The sequence below is a fragment of the Typopeltis vanoorti genome, chromosome 8, assembly GCF_054136105.1.
Source record: "Typopeltis vanoorti isolate ZY-2024b chromosome 8, IOZ_Tvanoo_1.0, whole genome shotgun sequence".
Lineage (NCBI taxonomy): Eukaryota > Metazoa > Arthropoda > Arachnida > Uropygi > Thelyphonidae > Typopeltis > Typopeltis vanoorti.
Genome location: NC_143556.1, coordinates 66,004,503 through 66,020,519, shown reverse-complemented (window position 1 = coordinate 66,020,519; position 16,017 = coordinate 66,004,503). Strand labels below are relative to the sequence as shown.

The following is a 16,017-nucleotide window of genomic DNA, read 5'->3' as shown; positions in this document are numbered from 1 at the left end:
TAGTCAAACTGTTCATTCTTTCAACATGTTCAATTCACTTCTTTCAATATTCATACATTTTGTCCGATACCAAGTCTATTTTTAGTTCTTTACATATTTCTTGGTTCTTTTTTTGTCCCAAAGTACAGCCTGCCGTTCTTCATAGGAATCTAATTTCTCCAGTTTCTATTTTTTTTTTTTCTTCTGCAGTTTTATTGTGCATATTCACTTCCATACAGTAGAGAAGGTCTTGCCAAAACCTTATAAACTCTTATTCTTGTATTATTATTATTATTGTTAACATCTGACTTCCATGGAGTCAGAGACTCATTGTGGAAGGTACACACTATTGCACACAATACTCATCCAACCATACTCAATCAAATCCCCTCTTTTCCTTCTGTTCCAAAGGCTCTGCAACTTACATTCTCTCACTCTGTCCTCGTACTCCACATTCTAAAGACCACTGACCACCTTTGTGAGTCTTCTCTGGATCCTTTCCAACATATCCTCATCACCATGAAAACCTAATGACCAAATCTGGCACAATATTATACATGAGACTTGATCAAGGCATTATACAATGGTATTAACCTCTTTACTTCTGCATGTCAGGGTCCTCTTTATCATTGCCATTATGTGATGTGACATCTTCACAACTTGTGCAATGTGGCCTTTGAATTTCAGGTCCTTGTCCATCACCACTCCAGATCTCTCATTTCCTCTACCTCCTTTAACGTTTTCCCATCAAGCATATATATAGCATCCTATCATTGCTTACAAAATTTCAAACCTTACACTTTGCAACATTGAATTCAAAATTCCACTTACTTGCCCATTCATGCAATCGATTCAAGTCCTCCTGTAAGATGATACCATCTACTTGATTCTGCATTGCTCTTCCTAATTTTGCATCATCTGCAAACAGCTGCATATCATAAGTTAAACCCATCCCAATAGCATTAATATACAAATTGAACAACAATGGTCCCAAAACTGATCCCTGCAGCACTTGAAATAGTGACCTTCCTATTTCAAGATACTTCACTCGCCCCCCCCCGCCCCCCCATATACAACTTTCTGATACCTATCTGAAAGCTAGTCATTGATCTAACTCAGAAGTATGTTAACCAATCCCATCTCTTTCAATTTATTTAACAGATTATCGTGCAGCAGTCTATCAAAAGGTTTTGCAAAGTCCAAGTACAACACTGTATATGCAGCATTTGTCACCTTGTTATAGTACATAAGTTAATAAAATGTGATCCCTCTTGAACAAACCCATGCTGATAACTACAGAGAATACTGCTGTTATCAACGCATTTCTGATTCCTACTTCTCACCAATCTCACTGGTACCTTCACAATTCCAGATATACACACTAGCCTTATCACCACCTTTATGCAGTGGAACAATTTTACCCTCCTTCCACTCACTTGGAACCTGTGCTGTTGTATGAATCTTATTAAAGAAGCATGCCAATGCTACTGCCAATTCCCTGGAACATTCCCTGTGTGGTGATATGTCATCAAATCCTATCACCTTATTGATATTACCTATTACCTCAACTACCTCCTGCTCACTCACAATTAAGCCATCCTCTCCTATGTCCTCTACATTTAAGTTCCTCATGATTCCATTCTGATCAGGATGAAACAACCTTATAAATTGATCACTGAATACCTCAACTATGTCTTCTTCAGCAGTTACCATTCTACCATTTTCATCATCTTACCATGATCATTCTTCCTTCTACTTGCCACATATCTGAAAAATTATCTACGGTTTCTTTGCCTGATATGTCAATATCTGCTCATACTCCACTTTTGTTTTCCTTACTAAATGAGTCATTATCCTGGCTTGTTCTTTACATTTTTCATGTAACTGATTATTACCATTATTCTTTTTATTGCCCCTAAAGTACCTGCTTCCAGATTTCATGCTTAAGCTCCTCATTCATCCATTTTACACTTTCCTTATTCAGCCTTTTGGCCTATGGAATACATTCACACATTGACGTTATGTATTTCTTTGTCAGTTCCTAAGCAGCATCTATTTCCTTACTACTCAAGTCTTCCATGCTATAGCTCCAAGCTGTTTCTGAAACTTGTCATAATCACCAGCCCTGTAATTAAACATAAATCCTTTCCTCACAGAAGTCTGCACATGGCTAGCCACAACTTCATGATCATTTTCACTAATTGGAGGAAAGTGTGAAACCCCCCACTCACAATTACATCCTCTGATGAAATAATCCTTGCATGCCCTCCTTTATATGCTGCCTGATATAGTTATCTCTCAAGAACTCGAGAAATTCATTTTCCTTATTTTCAAATGCTATCTCTTCTTATCTTATTATTCTTATTCCTTCCCTCCTCTTTTACCTTGAAGTGCCAAGGATTTTTCGACATTTAACCGCTACTGTATAAAGGATAAGGTAGTAGCCCTATGCCTATAATAAATTTAGTTTAATCCTTTATCCAAGTGTAAGCAAACAAAGTTTGTGCCTGAAAATATCTTCAGGACTGAGGTAAGGTGGTACATCCCTTGGCGACTCGTAGCAAAGGTGGATCAAGCTCTCATCACTCCTTGTCTCAGTATTTCCCATAATGCAAAGCACATCTCCTTGCAGACATTTATACTGCTATGTATTAAGGGAAAGGGCCATTACCCAGACCGGTTTCGACCTTTATTGAGGTCTCGTTAGTGGGAAGCAGACCCAGAGTGGTGATACTAAGCCAGAAGCAATGGAGAGGTCATATAGCCCTATGCCTCCAGGTATGTCCTATGTTTGTAGATGAGAGTGTTCACAGGCCAGTTTGTCTGTTCTGGGGGATGACCCCCCCCCCTCCAACCTCCATATGAGCCCAGCTAACTCACTTTTAGTTGAAAGAGACCAGATAAAGTGCTATCTCTTTATTCCAATCTATATAGCCATAATTAAAGCTGTCCATAATGATTACCCTAGCTTTGTTTACTAATCCAAGTTGTTTATACATTTCTTCATCACCACCCTCCACATTCTCTATTCTATAGCAACATCCAACTAAATATGTCTTCCTGTCAACCTCTACTTTACACTACACTGCCTCATAACCATTGCCACTATTTTCCTCTTTCATTTGTACCTTATGTGGACATAATTATCCTGCTGTTATCAGCAGCACTTCTCCTCCCTTACTGTCCTTTCTATCCTTTCGAAAAATACTGTATCCTTTCATTTCTATTTCCATTTGGATATCATCTTCATTCAACTATGTTTCACTAATTGAAAACTATGTTTTCAATCAGTTGAAACCATCTCCCTTATTTCTAATAGTTCTGGAATTTGTGAAAACAAAAATAGCAGTTCAATTTTAGGTCTAGAATCTATCCTATCCAAGCCACTTGTTGGTTGTGATTTCCTCTCCACACCTGTCCTTGCCCAATCACCTTTATTACTGCTTACCACATATATCCATTCAGTCTCATCTTCCCAACACACACACACACACACTGCAATATACTCCATCTCCATACAGACATTCACAATGCTACTTTCAACATCCACTCTCTCTCTCTCTCTCTATGCCATGTCTCTCTGTCCACCCAGGCTCTCCTGTTTCCTTGTTCCTCTTGCATTCTCATTCTCTCTTCATCTCTCATGCTACTACACTGGCAAGCACTTCTGCCTCTTTGGTACCACTCCCTGATCTTTCACTTTGTCTCTTCTTCTCTTGCTTGCATCACACACTGCCCTTCCATCTAGCAACATTTTCTCTAGTGCACTCACTCCAAAGCCATTCAAATGTAATCCTATCACACTTGTAAAATATATGCTTTTCAACTTGATTATATTTGAAAATATTATTATTTATCCTCCTTATCTTTAGGAAGTTTGAAATTTTGATAACAATGCCAGCTTCTTTTGTATATGATACAGCACATCTGAAGCATTTAAAGCAATTAATTTGTTCTAAAATTTTATTTTCAATCATGATTTTACTTCTGACTTGAGATAGTTCTTTGAAAGTCATGATTTTTGTTCTCTGTTGAGATTTGCACTCAAATTTTTTAGCAATTATTTAAGGAGTATATTGATCTCTAGAGTTAATCTTCACTTCTTGCTATGATTGTCTGGTCACCTGAAAACAAAAGGGTATTAAATATAGTTTAATAAATGAGTCTGGACTCCCTGGAGGTGTCATATAACAATAATAATAAATGTTCTTGGAAAAGTTGTAGGTGTTTTGCCCAGACAGTGAATTGAGAAGGAGAGCAATGAATAGTAAGATTGCTGAGTTGTGAGGCAAAGGGGGTTCAATTTGTAAATCTGTGGAGTGAATTTGAAGGAGAGTTGGAATGGTTTAAAATTGATGTATTGCATTTGAAGGATTTAATGTTGGGCATTTAGAAAGGCTATTGTTTTCACCACATATTTTGAAGGAATGTACCAGGAAGTTGACATCGGCCTTGACATAATTGGTGTTAATGTCGTACATTGGGTCAAGTTCCAAAGGAGTGGCAGCAAGGAAAAATTGTACTGCTTCATAAAGGAGGTGACAGAGCTCAAGCATCAAATTATAGGCCAATCAGGTGTTGTGGTTAAAGTGTTGAAGAGGTTAGTGAATTCAGAATCTGTGCTTTGATGGAAAGCACAGATTTGCTAAAGGGAGGTCATGTCACCTTATTGTAATTAGTAATCCATTTACTAATTACAATAAGGTGACAGCTACATTGGATGAGGGAGATGGATACACAAAGGCATTACTTAGATTTTGCAAAGGCTTTTGATAAATTATCACATGATAATGTAGTAATCCATTAAAAGTTTGATAGTCAAAGTAGAGCATATGTGCAGGATGTTGGACTAGTGCATTGGATTGTAGACTGGCTATTTGATAGGTATCTGCAGGTTGTGTATGAGGAGCAATATCATGGAAGAGGAAAGTCATTAGTGGTATGCCTCAGAGGTCTGTTTTAGGACCATTGATGTTTAACCTCTATGTTAATAATATTGGGGAAGATTTGAATGGGGGATATTAAGCTGTTTTCAGATAATGCAAAGTTGGGAAGAACTATGAGGAGTAGAGCTGTTGTTGTGGCTTACAAGGAGACATAAATAGACAGTGAATGGGGATTCCAGTTCAATATTATGAAATGTAAGGTTTTGAAATTTGAAAAATAAAGACGGGATGTAGAATTTATTCCTGGTGGGGATATATTATTGGAGGAGGCAGAGGAAATAAGAGATATTGGGGTGATGGTGGATAAGTATCTAAAAGTTAGAGGACACATTTCCAAAATTGTAAGGATAACACAACGAATTATGGCAATGATACAGAGGACACTGACTTCTAGAAGTAATGAGATTCTGTTCCATTGTATAATACCATGATTATAATAGATTTAGTTTAATCCTTTATCCCAGTGAGAGCAAACAAAGTTAGTCCTGAAGATATTTTCAGGCGCAAACTTTGTTTGCTCTCACTGGGATAAAGGATTAAACTAAATCTATTATAGTCTAACCTAGTGATAAATAAATTTTCAGTATAATACCATGATTAGGCCTCAAGTGGCCACTGTGCACAGATTTGGTCACTTAGTTTAAAAGGATGAAGAGATGTTGGAAACAGTCCAGAGGCAATTGACTAAAGTAGTTACTGGTCTCTGGAATGTTAAGTATGAAGAAAAGTTAAGAAGATGCAATTTGCAGAGTCTAGTGATAGGTGCAAGAGAGGTGATGTGAGAGAGATGTACAAGTTGGTAAGGGGTGGCTTTAGGATTAACATTGAAGGGGTTTTTCATAAAATGGTGGGAGATAGACAGAGAACAAGAGGTCATCCCTGGAAGCTGTATAATGAGGCTGTGAGCAAGGGAGTGAGAAGCAGGCTTTTTTTGCATGGAGAGTGAATGATTGGAATGCATTGATTGAGGTGTCTGCAGAGAATTTAAATATATTTAAATTCTCTGCAAATTAAATGTATTTAAGGCATGGTATGATGGCATTTCCTTGGAATGGCTCACACAATGAAGATATTCTTCAAACAATAATACAGCACTATTAATTACCTTATGGAACTATTGATTTTTTTTAGGACATATTATTAAAAAAAAAAGGAGTATTTGGCAAGTACATTTTTGTCATGATTTTGCATACTTAGCTAAAACCTAGCTATGACCAAATACAGCTGGAAACAAGTGTCTCTTAAGAATTTAATAAAGAAGAATCAGTTCCAATCTCCCATAATGATAATCTGCTTTGTACTAGCTAATGCAATTTTCTTAGATATCTCATGTCTTACAATCCTTACTTTCCTTCATCTTACAGCACGAAATATTCTGTAATGCCACACCCACTTCATCTGCTATGATAAGTGAATGCTTTTCCACACCCTCCTGAAATATGCTATATCCTTCAACTTCTCTTTCTGTTAGCCACATTTCACTGACAATAATTTTTTCCTATATCTATCTGATATGGGCTCATTTACTAATTTACAATTTAGTGAGAGTTTTGATACCAATAACATACCAATAACTTCCTAGCAGAAGATTCTGCTAGGAAAATTATAAGTTCCATATTTCATTCATAAATATTGAACTTATAATTATGTAGGCAATACATTACACCATTAGCAAGCAATCTGTGGTAATATAAGACTGTCTTAATAATGGAATAATGGAATACCATGAGCAGACATATAAATACAAAATTAATAATGGAAAAACTCATGTAAAAAGATTATTTAATAGTATAATTTTCGCTTGCATGTCACAGGCATCTTCAGTACATTTTAAGCTCAAATTAAACAATAACTGACAATTCCAAAAAGCGCTACCTAAGTAGCTAGTGTAAGATAACTAAAAAGGTCAATAAATTTCTTAACCAAAAAACAAAAAAATAAAAAAAATTATATATACAATTAAAAGTTAGGAAAGATTAGCTGATTTATAAAGTACTATCTCCCATAAAGAGGATAGATGTAAACCATCGGATCTGTTTAAGTTAGGAGAGTGAAAGACTTTTGTGAATGACTTTTGTGAAGGACTCTTGTCTTTTTCCAATGAACTCTATGTCTAGTGATGATGGCATGTTCTGCAAGTCCAGACTGTTCAGGTTCAAGGTATTGAATATAAGACTGCTGTTCTTCTAGCTGACTAGAAGAACATGGATATAATGGCTGTATGAGTTTTCTTTCTATAGAAAGAAGACTTATTTTTCCTTTAAAAATAAGTTGTATCAACAAATTGAAGGAAGAGCAATGGGCAATCCTCTTTCTCCTGCTATCTCCAATTTCTTTATGGAACATTTTGAACAACGTATCTTTGACAACATTTCTCCCAGACCTACTCATTGGTTCAGATATGTCGATGACATTTTTGCTATATGGAATGGTTCTTCTGATGAACTTCAACAGTTTCTCACTAAGTTAAATGAACTTAATCCAAGGATCCAGTTTACCCTAGAAGTAGAATCAAATAAGCAGTTAGCCTTTTTAGATCTTTTAATTCTTCGCAAACCAGATGGTAACCTACATTTCTCAGTCTATATAGAAAGAAGACTCATACAGACCATTATATCCATGCTGAATCTCATCATCATCCCAGTCAAAAGGCAGGAACTATTAAAACATTGGTTCATCAGGCCCATTCCTTTTGTTCTTCAGACGATCTATTAAAGAAAGAAAGAACTGCAATATATTACTTCTTCCTTTCTATCTAATGGATAAGAATTCTTTCATCAAAAGAGCTTTGAGTGGTTTTAATATGTCTTCCTCTTCAAATACAGAAGAAATAACGCATATAAGGCATACAAGGCATTAGTGAACGTATAGCAAAAGTTTTAAAACCACTGAATATTTTTGTTCCCTTTCGACCATTCAGAAAAATCTCCACCTTCTCACTTCTCCTAAGGACAAGCTTCCACATCTCAATTATCCATAAATATTCCTTGCTCTTGTGGATTATCTTATTTCGGACAAACAGGAAGATCTGCCTCTATTTGGCTAGAAGAACACCAGTCTTACATTCAATACCTTGAACCTGAACAGTCTGAACTTGCAGAACATGCCATCATCACTAGACATAGAGTTCAATGGAAAAAGATAAGAGTCCTTCACAAAAGTCGGTTCCTCGTGAAACTTCTTTATAAAGAAACATGTGAAACTTTACTTCACTCTCCTAACTTAAACAGATCTGATGGTTTATGTCTATCCCCTTTATGGGAGGTAGTACTTTATAAATCAGCTAATCTTTCCTAACTTTTTATTGTATATTAGGGGGGGGCTCTGCTCCCCTGTCGCCTATGGCACCCAACTCCCCCCCCCACACACACACACACAGTTCCGGGCTGGTTATTTTTGGATCAGATGCTCAGAGCTTGCTACACCTTTACCGCGAGCTGCCCCTTCCTGCACTACTTCCGAGTCGCCTTGTTGTTGCACTACTTGCTAAGACTTGAAAACAGCCATTTTTGTTCAATATTAGCTTTGTCTTATATATCTATAAAAATAGTGCAACGTTTAATATTTTGCTATTAAAAAAATGTATTATATAAAAATAGTGCAACACTTAATATTTTTCTATTTAAAAATAATTACACTACTCACACCAAATTATTATTAATTACTATTAAATATATGTTATATTAAGAAGTCGGACAAAAAACATGACACAAAAATGTTACATAGAAATGTTTCATAAAAAGGCTTATCATTTTATATCTATAGGGTAGATATAATTTTTTTTTTTTTTTTGTTAGGAAATTTATTGACCTTTTTAGTTATCTTACACTAGCTACTTAGGTGGCACTTTTTTGGAATTGTCAGTTATTGTTTAATTTGAGCATAAAATGTACTGAAGATACCTCTGACACACAGCCGAAAATTATACCATTAAATAATCTTTTTACGTGAGTTTCTCCATTATTAATTTTGTATTTAACAAAGGGGTGCTTAAGGGTCAAAGCTGTATAACTGAGAGGAGACCTCCACAAAGCCTTTAAAGGAATGCGGAGAACCGACCAGGGCTTCTGACCTAATGTCCAACCCTCACCTTCTCGTGGTGCACCCTGTCGGTTATCTACCTGGATACTGAACGAAAGAGGATGGGCTGGCAATTTGGGATTTAGCCAACCAAATTGTATTCTTATTGGTTAAACCAAAATAAAAAATGATGGTACATGCCGGCTGGGGCGTCGGTTAAACAAGGTTCCCCCGTTGTTTTCGCCAGGGAACGAACCAGGGCAAACGGCGAAAAGTCAGCTACTGGAACAAATCTGAAAACAAACCCCAATTCAACATCACCAAAGTTAAAGATCGGTACTATCAACATAAGAAGCCTGAATGGCAAAGAAATGGAGTTAGCTGAGGAATTAGATAAGTACCAGATCGACATAATAGGAGTGACTGAAACAAAAAAGACAAAAACTGGTGAGATCTTTCTGAGCAATAAATACAAAATGTTATATTCAGGCAATGACAATCAAGGAAAAGAAGGAGTAGCCATAGTATTCAACACAAAATACGAGGCTAATCTTCTTGAATGGCAGTCAGTCTCAAGTAATGTGGGCAAATATGAGAATGGAGAACTGGACAATGAGACTTATTTGTGCCTACGGTCCCACAGAAGGCTCTAGTGGAGGAATTTTTTGAGGCTTTAGAAAAAGCAACTGACACAATGAAAAAGGAAAAGTTGGTCCTTGTTGGGGATCTAAATGGCAGAGTAGGAAATGATTGTGAGACATACAAAAATATTTTGGGAAAATTTGGAGAAAAGAGCAAAGCTAATAATAATGGCAAATATCTGTTGGATTTCTGCTCAGAACATGGACTGGTTATTACTAACACCATGTTCCAACATTAAAATGTGCACAAATTCACATGGAGAGAAGAGGCAAGGAATAAGAAAAGTCTCATTGACTATGTTATTGTTGATAGTGATGTTTTCTCCCTGGTGTAGGACACTAGAGTGTACAGAGGATTTGAAATTGGAAGTGATCACTGTTTAGTCTTGAGCAGGATAAAATTGAATTTCATATTGAAAAGAATAACATGTAAGAAAGTTTTAAAGCGAATAAAAGTTGAGCAGCTCTCAGATATGAATTGTAGACTAAAATACACAAAGATTATTGAAGAAAAAATGAAAGAGGTTGAGAACAGGAATCAAACCTTGGAGATTCAGTGGCAAATTCTTAAGGAAACATTGATTGATTCTGCTAGAGAGGCATGTGGTGAGGTTGTCTGCAAGGATAAAAAAATCAGAACTCCCTGGTAGACACAGGAAGTTAAAGAGGCAGTGAAGGAAAAGAAGAAAGCATATCAAAAGTTCCTGTCAAATAAGTCAGCTTGTTCTCTTAGAGAATACAGAGACAAATGCAAAAATGCTAAACACTGTAAAACTAGCTAAACAAAAGTCATGGGAGAACTTTGGCAAGAATATAGAAAATAAATATCAAGAAGGTGGCAAAATATTCTAGAGGTTGTTGAAGAAGCTTAGGAATGGAGGAAAGAGTGCTGTAAAAGGAGTTAGAGATGATAAAGGTGACATGAAAACCGAAGAAAAAGATATCCTTGAAGTATGGAGTAATTACTTTGAAAAACTGCTAAATGCAACAAGCAGTGATGACAGCGCAGTGGTAAAAAACACTGACCAGGCATGCAGTCAGGAATACATATCCATACTTGAAGTAGAAAAAGCCATCAAAGGCTTGAAATGTGGAAAGGCAGCAGGAGTAGATGATATTTGATCAGAAATGCTGAAGTATGGTGGTACAAGAGTCTTACAGTGGATGCACTGCATAGTTCAGAAAGCCTGGAGAGAGGGACGAATTCCCGATGATTGGAGTAGAGCTCTCATAGTACCCATATATAAAAAGGGAAATAAAACTGAATGTGAGAATTATAGAGGTATTTTCCTACTGAGTGTTCCTGGCAAGATCTATGCAAGTATACTTGAGAAACGGTTGAGAAGAATTGTGGAAGAAAAGCTTGGTAAAGAACAAGCTGGATTCAGGCCAAATAGAAGCTGTCAGGATCAGATTTTCACTTTACGACAAATAGTCGAGAAAGCATGGGAATATAACAGAGATCTGTATATAAGTTTTGTCGATTTGGAAAAGGCATATGACAAGGTGGCAAGAGAGAAACTATTCAATATGCTACAGTTATATGGTGTCAATGGGGCATCATATCAAGCAATACGTAGTCTTTATTTGAGTTGTAAGTCAGCAGTTAGAATTGAAGGAAGTACAGGAAGATGGTTTAATGTTAAATCTGGTGTGAGACAAGGATGTACATTATCCCCTCTATTATTCATTATCTATATGGATCACATTATGAAGGAAAGTGGTATTAAACATGATATCAAAATTGGAGATGTTAATGTCAGCTCTTTGCTTTATGCGGATGATGTTATACTTCTAAATAAATCCGCTACAAGTCTGCAAGATTCTCTGACTAAATTGAATAGCTGTTGTAATAGATATGGCATGAAGGTCAGCAATAAAAAGACAAAGACAATGAAAATAGGCAGAATCACTGAAAATGTGAACTGTGTTGTGAATGGAGAACCTGTGGAACAAGTGAAACATTTCAGCTACTTAGGCACGATTTTTACTGAAGATGGTAAATTAAATATAGAAATAGACAACAGAATCAGCAAAGCTGGTATGGTGGGAAGTCAATTGAATAAATTCATATGGAATAAGAGAGAAATTAGTCGGAATACTAAATTAGCTGTATACAAGGCAGTGTTCAAACCAGTTTTAACTTATGGATCTGAGAGCTGGGTCAGAAGTAAAACACTTGACCAAAGACTAGAGACCGCAGATATGAGAGTCCTGAGAAAGATTATAGGCGTGAAAAGATGACATCAATAGCAATATCATATTAAAAACGAGGATATTAGGAAAGAACTTGACATTGTCAACATCTAAGAATGCGTTAGCAGAGCTAATCTCAGGTGGTATGGTCACTTAAACAGAATGGGCGAAGAAAGATTAGCAAAACAAGTGTTCTCTGCCAGGTTGGCAGCAAAACGACCCAGAGGAAGACCAAGATATAGGTGGATTGATACGGTACAAAGTGCCTTAGATGATAGAAATATAAGATCTGATAATGTTGAAGCCTTGACAAGTAACAGACTGATTTGGAGGAAAATTGTAGATAGGAAGTTAGTAATGATGTAATTTTTTTCATGTAGTACTATCATATCCTGTACACCCTTTGAGGGTACATGGCAGGAATTTGATGATGATGATGAACTGGTTAAAAACAGTAATGTGTTTGTTAAAGACAGACATTAAAAAAAAATGACGTGAAATATCACTTTTTTTTAACATGATTCCCACTCGTGAAAGCGAGTGAGCTGAGGTTTTTTCTATTTTCTTAATTTTTATAATACAGATTGGCCCATAATTCACAAAAGGGGTTTCACATTTAATAACTTATTTATTATTTTTATTCTTTTTTAGTTATAATGAAATGCAGAACATGGAGGTTTTTTTTTATTAGTTATGAATAATTCACATTTTAAAAACATTCATAACTTATGGGCCAACCCTGTATATGTCATGTCATCTTCCTTATGCCCTCTTTTACCTTGCGGTGTCGAGGGTCCATTGATCATCGGACCTCACTCCGTTTACAGGTTAAGGTGGTCAGCCTTATGCCCCGGTGTATCCTATGGCCTGTAGTGTTGAGTTCTCAAGGCCAGTTTGCCTGCTTTGCGGGATGAAAAACCCCAGAATAAATTGGGGAAAAAACCCTGCTGTCCACACCCAAGACTGGCTAACTTGGCTATGGCTGAGTAAGATCCTTCAAGCTCCTCACGTCACCGACGGGAATCGAACCTAGGACACTCCTTCCCCAGGCATATGGTTGCGAAGCGCATAGCCACTAGGCTAACCGCGCAGACAACCCTGTATATTTGCATTTTTAGTTATTTTTTGCATAGTCCAGAAACACTGCTCTAGAGACCAAACATGGAACTTTTTCAAGCCACTTCAGGCCTCCAATAAGCAGGGTAGTGGTCTTGCATCAAGTGATGCAATTCATCTCCCACCTAAAGACAATCATAAAACATCCATGCCATGATGGAATTTGAACCTGCAACCTATTGGTTGGAGATCAGATACATTAACAACTTGGCCAACTAAGACATTTGCAAGATAAATCATGTGCTTGTACATTCAATCTTAACAATCCAGGAATTCTTTTTACTCTGAACTCTTATATAGAAAATAGAAATATAAGATCTGATAATGTTGGAGTCTTGACAGGTGACAGATTGATTTCGGAGGAAAATTGTAGACAGGAAGTTAGTAATGATGTAAATTTTTCATGTAGTACTATCATATCCTGTACACTTCCTTGAGGATACATGTCAGGAATTTGATGATGTGAAAAGTGTGGCTGATAGCATGGACACCATGAAGTTAAATGAATCAACAAAGTTCAAGAATTATCTCTGAAGAAGCTTCTAAAATGCTTTAAAAATGGAGGAAAAAATGAAAACAAGGCATGCAAGGTAAAAAGAATACTTTTTGGAGGTTTAGAGTAATTTTATCTAAAATACTTTATTAATAAATTCTAGGTAAATATGTAAATACCAACATGCTTTGTAATCTGTGGATCTGTTAGACACACACACACACACAATGAACACAACTTTACAGTTTATAACTGTAAAGTTGTATACATAAGTGTATAGACACTGAAGACAGTGACATAGAGTGGATATTCCAGTGGGTATGCTGTAGTAAGGCAACATTATTTTAAAAAAAATCAATAAATTTATATAAAAAAACTTTATTAAAGAAAACCAATCTATTAATACATCAATTTAATCCTTCATTTCCAAGATGTAAAATGCTATGCAAATTCTTTAACAAACCTGTACTCCTGGTTTGAAAAACGTGTACACAAAATATCCTCCACACTGTTTCAAGTTGTTGAGAAGGATAAAAATAAATGTGGAAATATTCCACATTTTTACACGTGGAAGTATGCTAGAAGAAGTTGAAGAAGCATGGAATCTTGGCATTATGGCAAATTGAAATTTGAAATTTCAGGGGCATGCTGCAAAAGTGATTAAGACAATTCAGAAGATTGCTGCAATATTAAGATTAATCATAAGATTAATAACATTAATAAGCAGAGATAAAATGTTAGTGATTCAACTATATAAGGCCTTGATCAGGCCACTGGGGTTTAGATTAGAGGGAATGAAGATATTTTAAAGAGGTCACAGAGGCAGTTGACAAAAATGATTTCAGGACTGTGGAATGATAGCTATAAAGATAGTTTAAAGTCATTTAATCTGAAGAGTTTGTCTGATAGAAGACGAAGGGGGTGATATGATTTAAGCTCTTGAGAGGTATTCACCAGATGGATACAAGAGAAATTTTTCAGATTGTGGAAAATAAGGAAAGGTGAGAACTAGAGGCCATCCCTGGAAATTGTGCAAGGAAGTGGTGAATAAGAGAGTGAGAATTTTTTTTTTTTTTATGTGGAGAGTGGTGGCTGAGTGGAATGCATTGCCTAACTATACTGTGAATGCTAAGAGTGTGAATGAGTTTAAACTTCAGTATGATAGATATGTTACAGGCAGAAGAGATTTTCCATAAGCCTGTAGACTTTGTAATATACATATACTTATTTCATATTGTAATGTAATATAATGTATATTTCTTATATAATTTGTGTAAATGTTAATGGTATAAAACCTGCCCCCCCCCTCAATGAGTTTGACTCCAAGAGAGTTGATGTAATAATAACAATACGACTAGTCAACGTGTGCTGCGATGGATGCTTGCCTCATCTAATTTACAGTCACACTGTGAACATCTTGATATTTGTAACAGTTTATGACTATAATTTCAAATAAATATTTGATATAAATAATTTTATTTCAAATTTATAAAAAACTACTAAAAAATAATTTTTCATTAATTTTTCTGGATTTGTGGCATACACCTAGCACACATCCAGAATCTTTGCCCCTGTGTGAAATCTTTATTGTGGAGTAATGTAACAAAAAAAAATGTTTACATTCATGAAAAATAAAATTCTCATGTGGTTTAAACTCAAAAAGTGGTTAATATAAATAACAAAAATGTAATTATAAATTAAAACTTGCCTTGGATTCAGCCAAATAACGAGCATAATCTCCATGGCACCCAAGAAATACAGCAAATGTTACTTTCCTCCCTTCTTCATCAGATGCTGAATCATTTAAATATAGATCTATGAAATTAAATAATAATCGTTTAAATACTATATATATATATATATATATATATATATAGTATTTATAGATCTATGAAATTAAATTGTAATATATATATATATATTATGATCCTGAAGTGAATAATATATATAGAAGCATAAAAAATAGTAAAATGTTTATCTATTAATTTTTTTAAAAGAAGAAATGCCATTTACTGCTCAATATTTTGTTTCAACTCAAATTTACAATAGTATTGGCTAGTATTTATAGTATGCACCTAATCATCTATTATTTATAGTATGTACTAATCATCTATTAATTAAATAATTTTTTCTAATGTGCAAAAATCTAAATAAATCAATATCAATATTAATAAATCATCCTCTATGAGTCCTTGGACTCCCTGGAGGTGTCAAATAATAATAATAATAATATAATATGCTATCTTGGTAATAACTTCATTTTTTTTTTGTCTACTTTAACCAAAAAAAAAAAAACATTTGCCATAACTAAAGCCCAACTATCAGGCAAATCTGGAGGGTGGGGGGAGGAATATCACCCTCTGTGGCTACTTATAATAATTAACTACACAAAATAAAATGATTCAAACATAAAATATATTGAATTGGCAGCAATAAGAAACTCATTGTTAATTTCCATCTGATCACTACTGAAAGTGAATGGGCAGCAAAGAGTGGTAAAAAGAGACATTTTATAAAGAGGACAAGAAAAGGATGACTGCCTAAACTTCTTGTCATAATTCTGTCTTTACTTCACACTCAGTTTTAGCTTCACGGTCAAACATCATAATGCACTGACAAATGTAGG

At 35.5% G+C, this 16,017-nt stretch overlaps 1 protein-coding gene across 1 annotated transcript in view; it reads right to left on the bottom strand.

Annotated features, from left to right (window-relative positions):
- LOC150104065 (uncharacterized) overlaps positions 1-16,017 on the bottom strand; it is a 387,411-nt gene that overhangs the window by 120,907 nt on the left and 250,487 nt on the right. Inside the window, 1 exon segment of the mRNA XM_090396391.1 lies at positions 15,100-15,206. Within this exon segment, the coding sequence (XP_090252517.1) occupies positions 15,100-15,206 (107 nt within the window).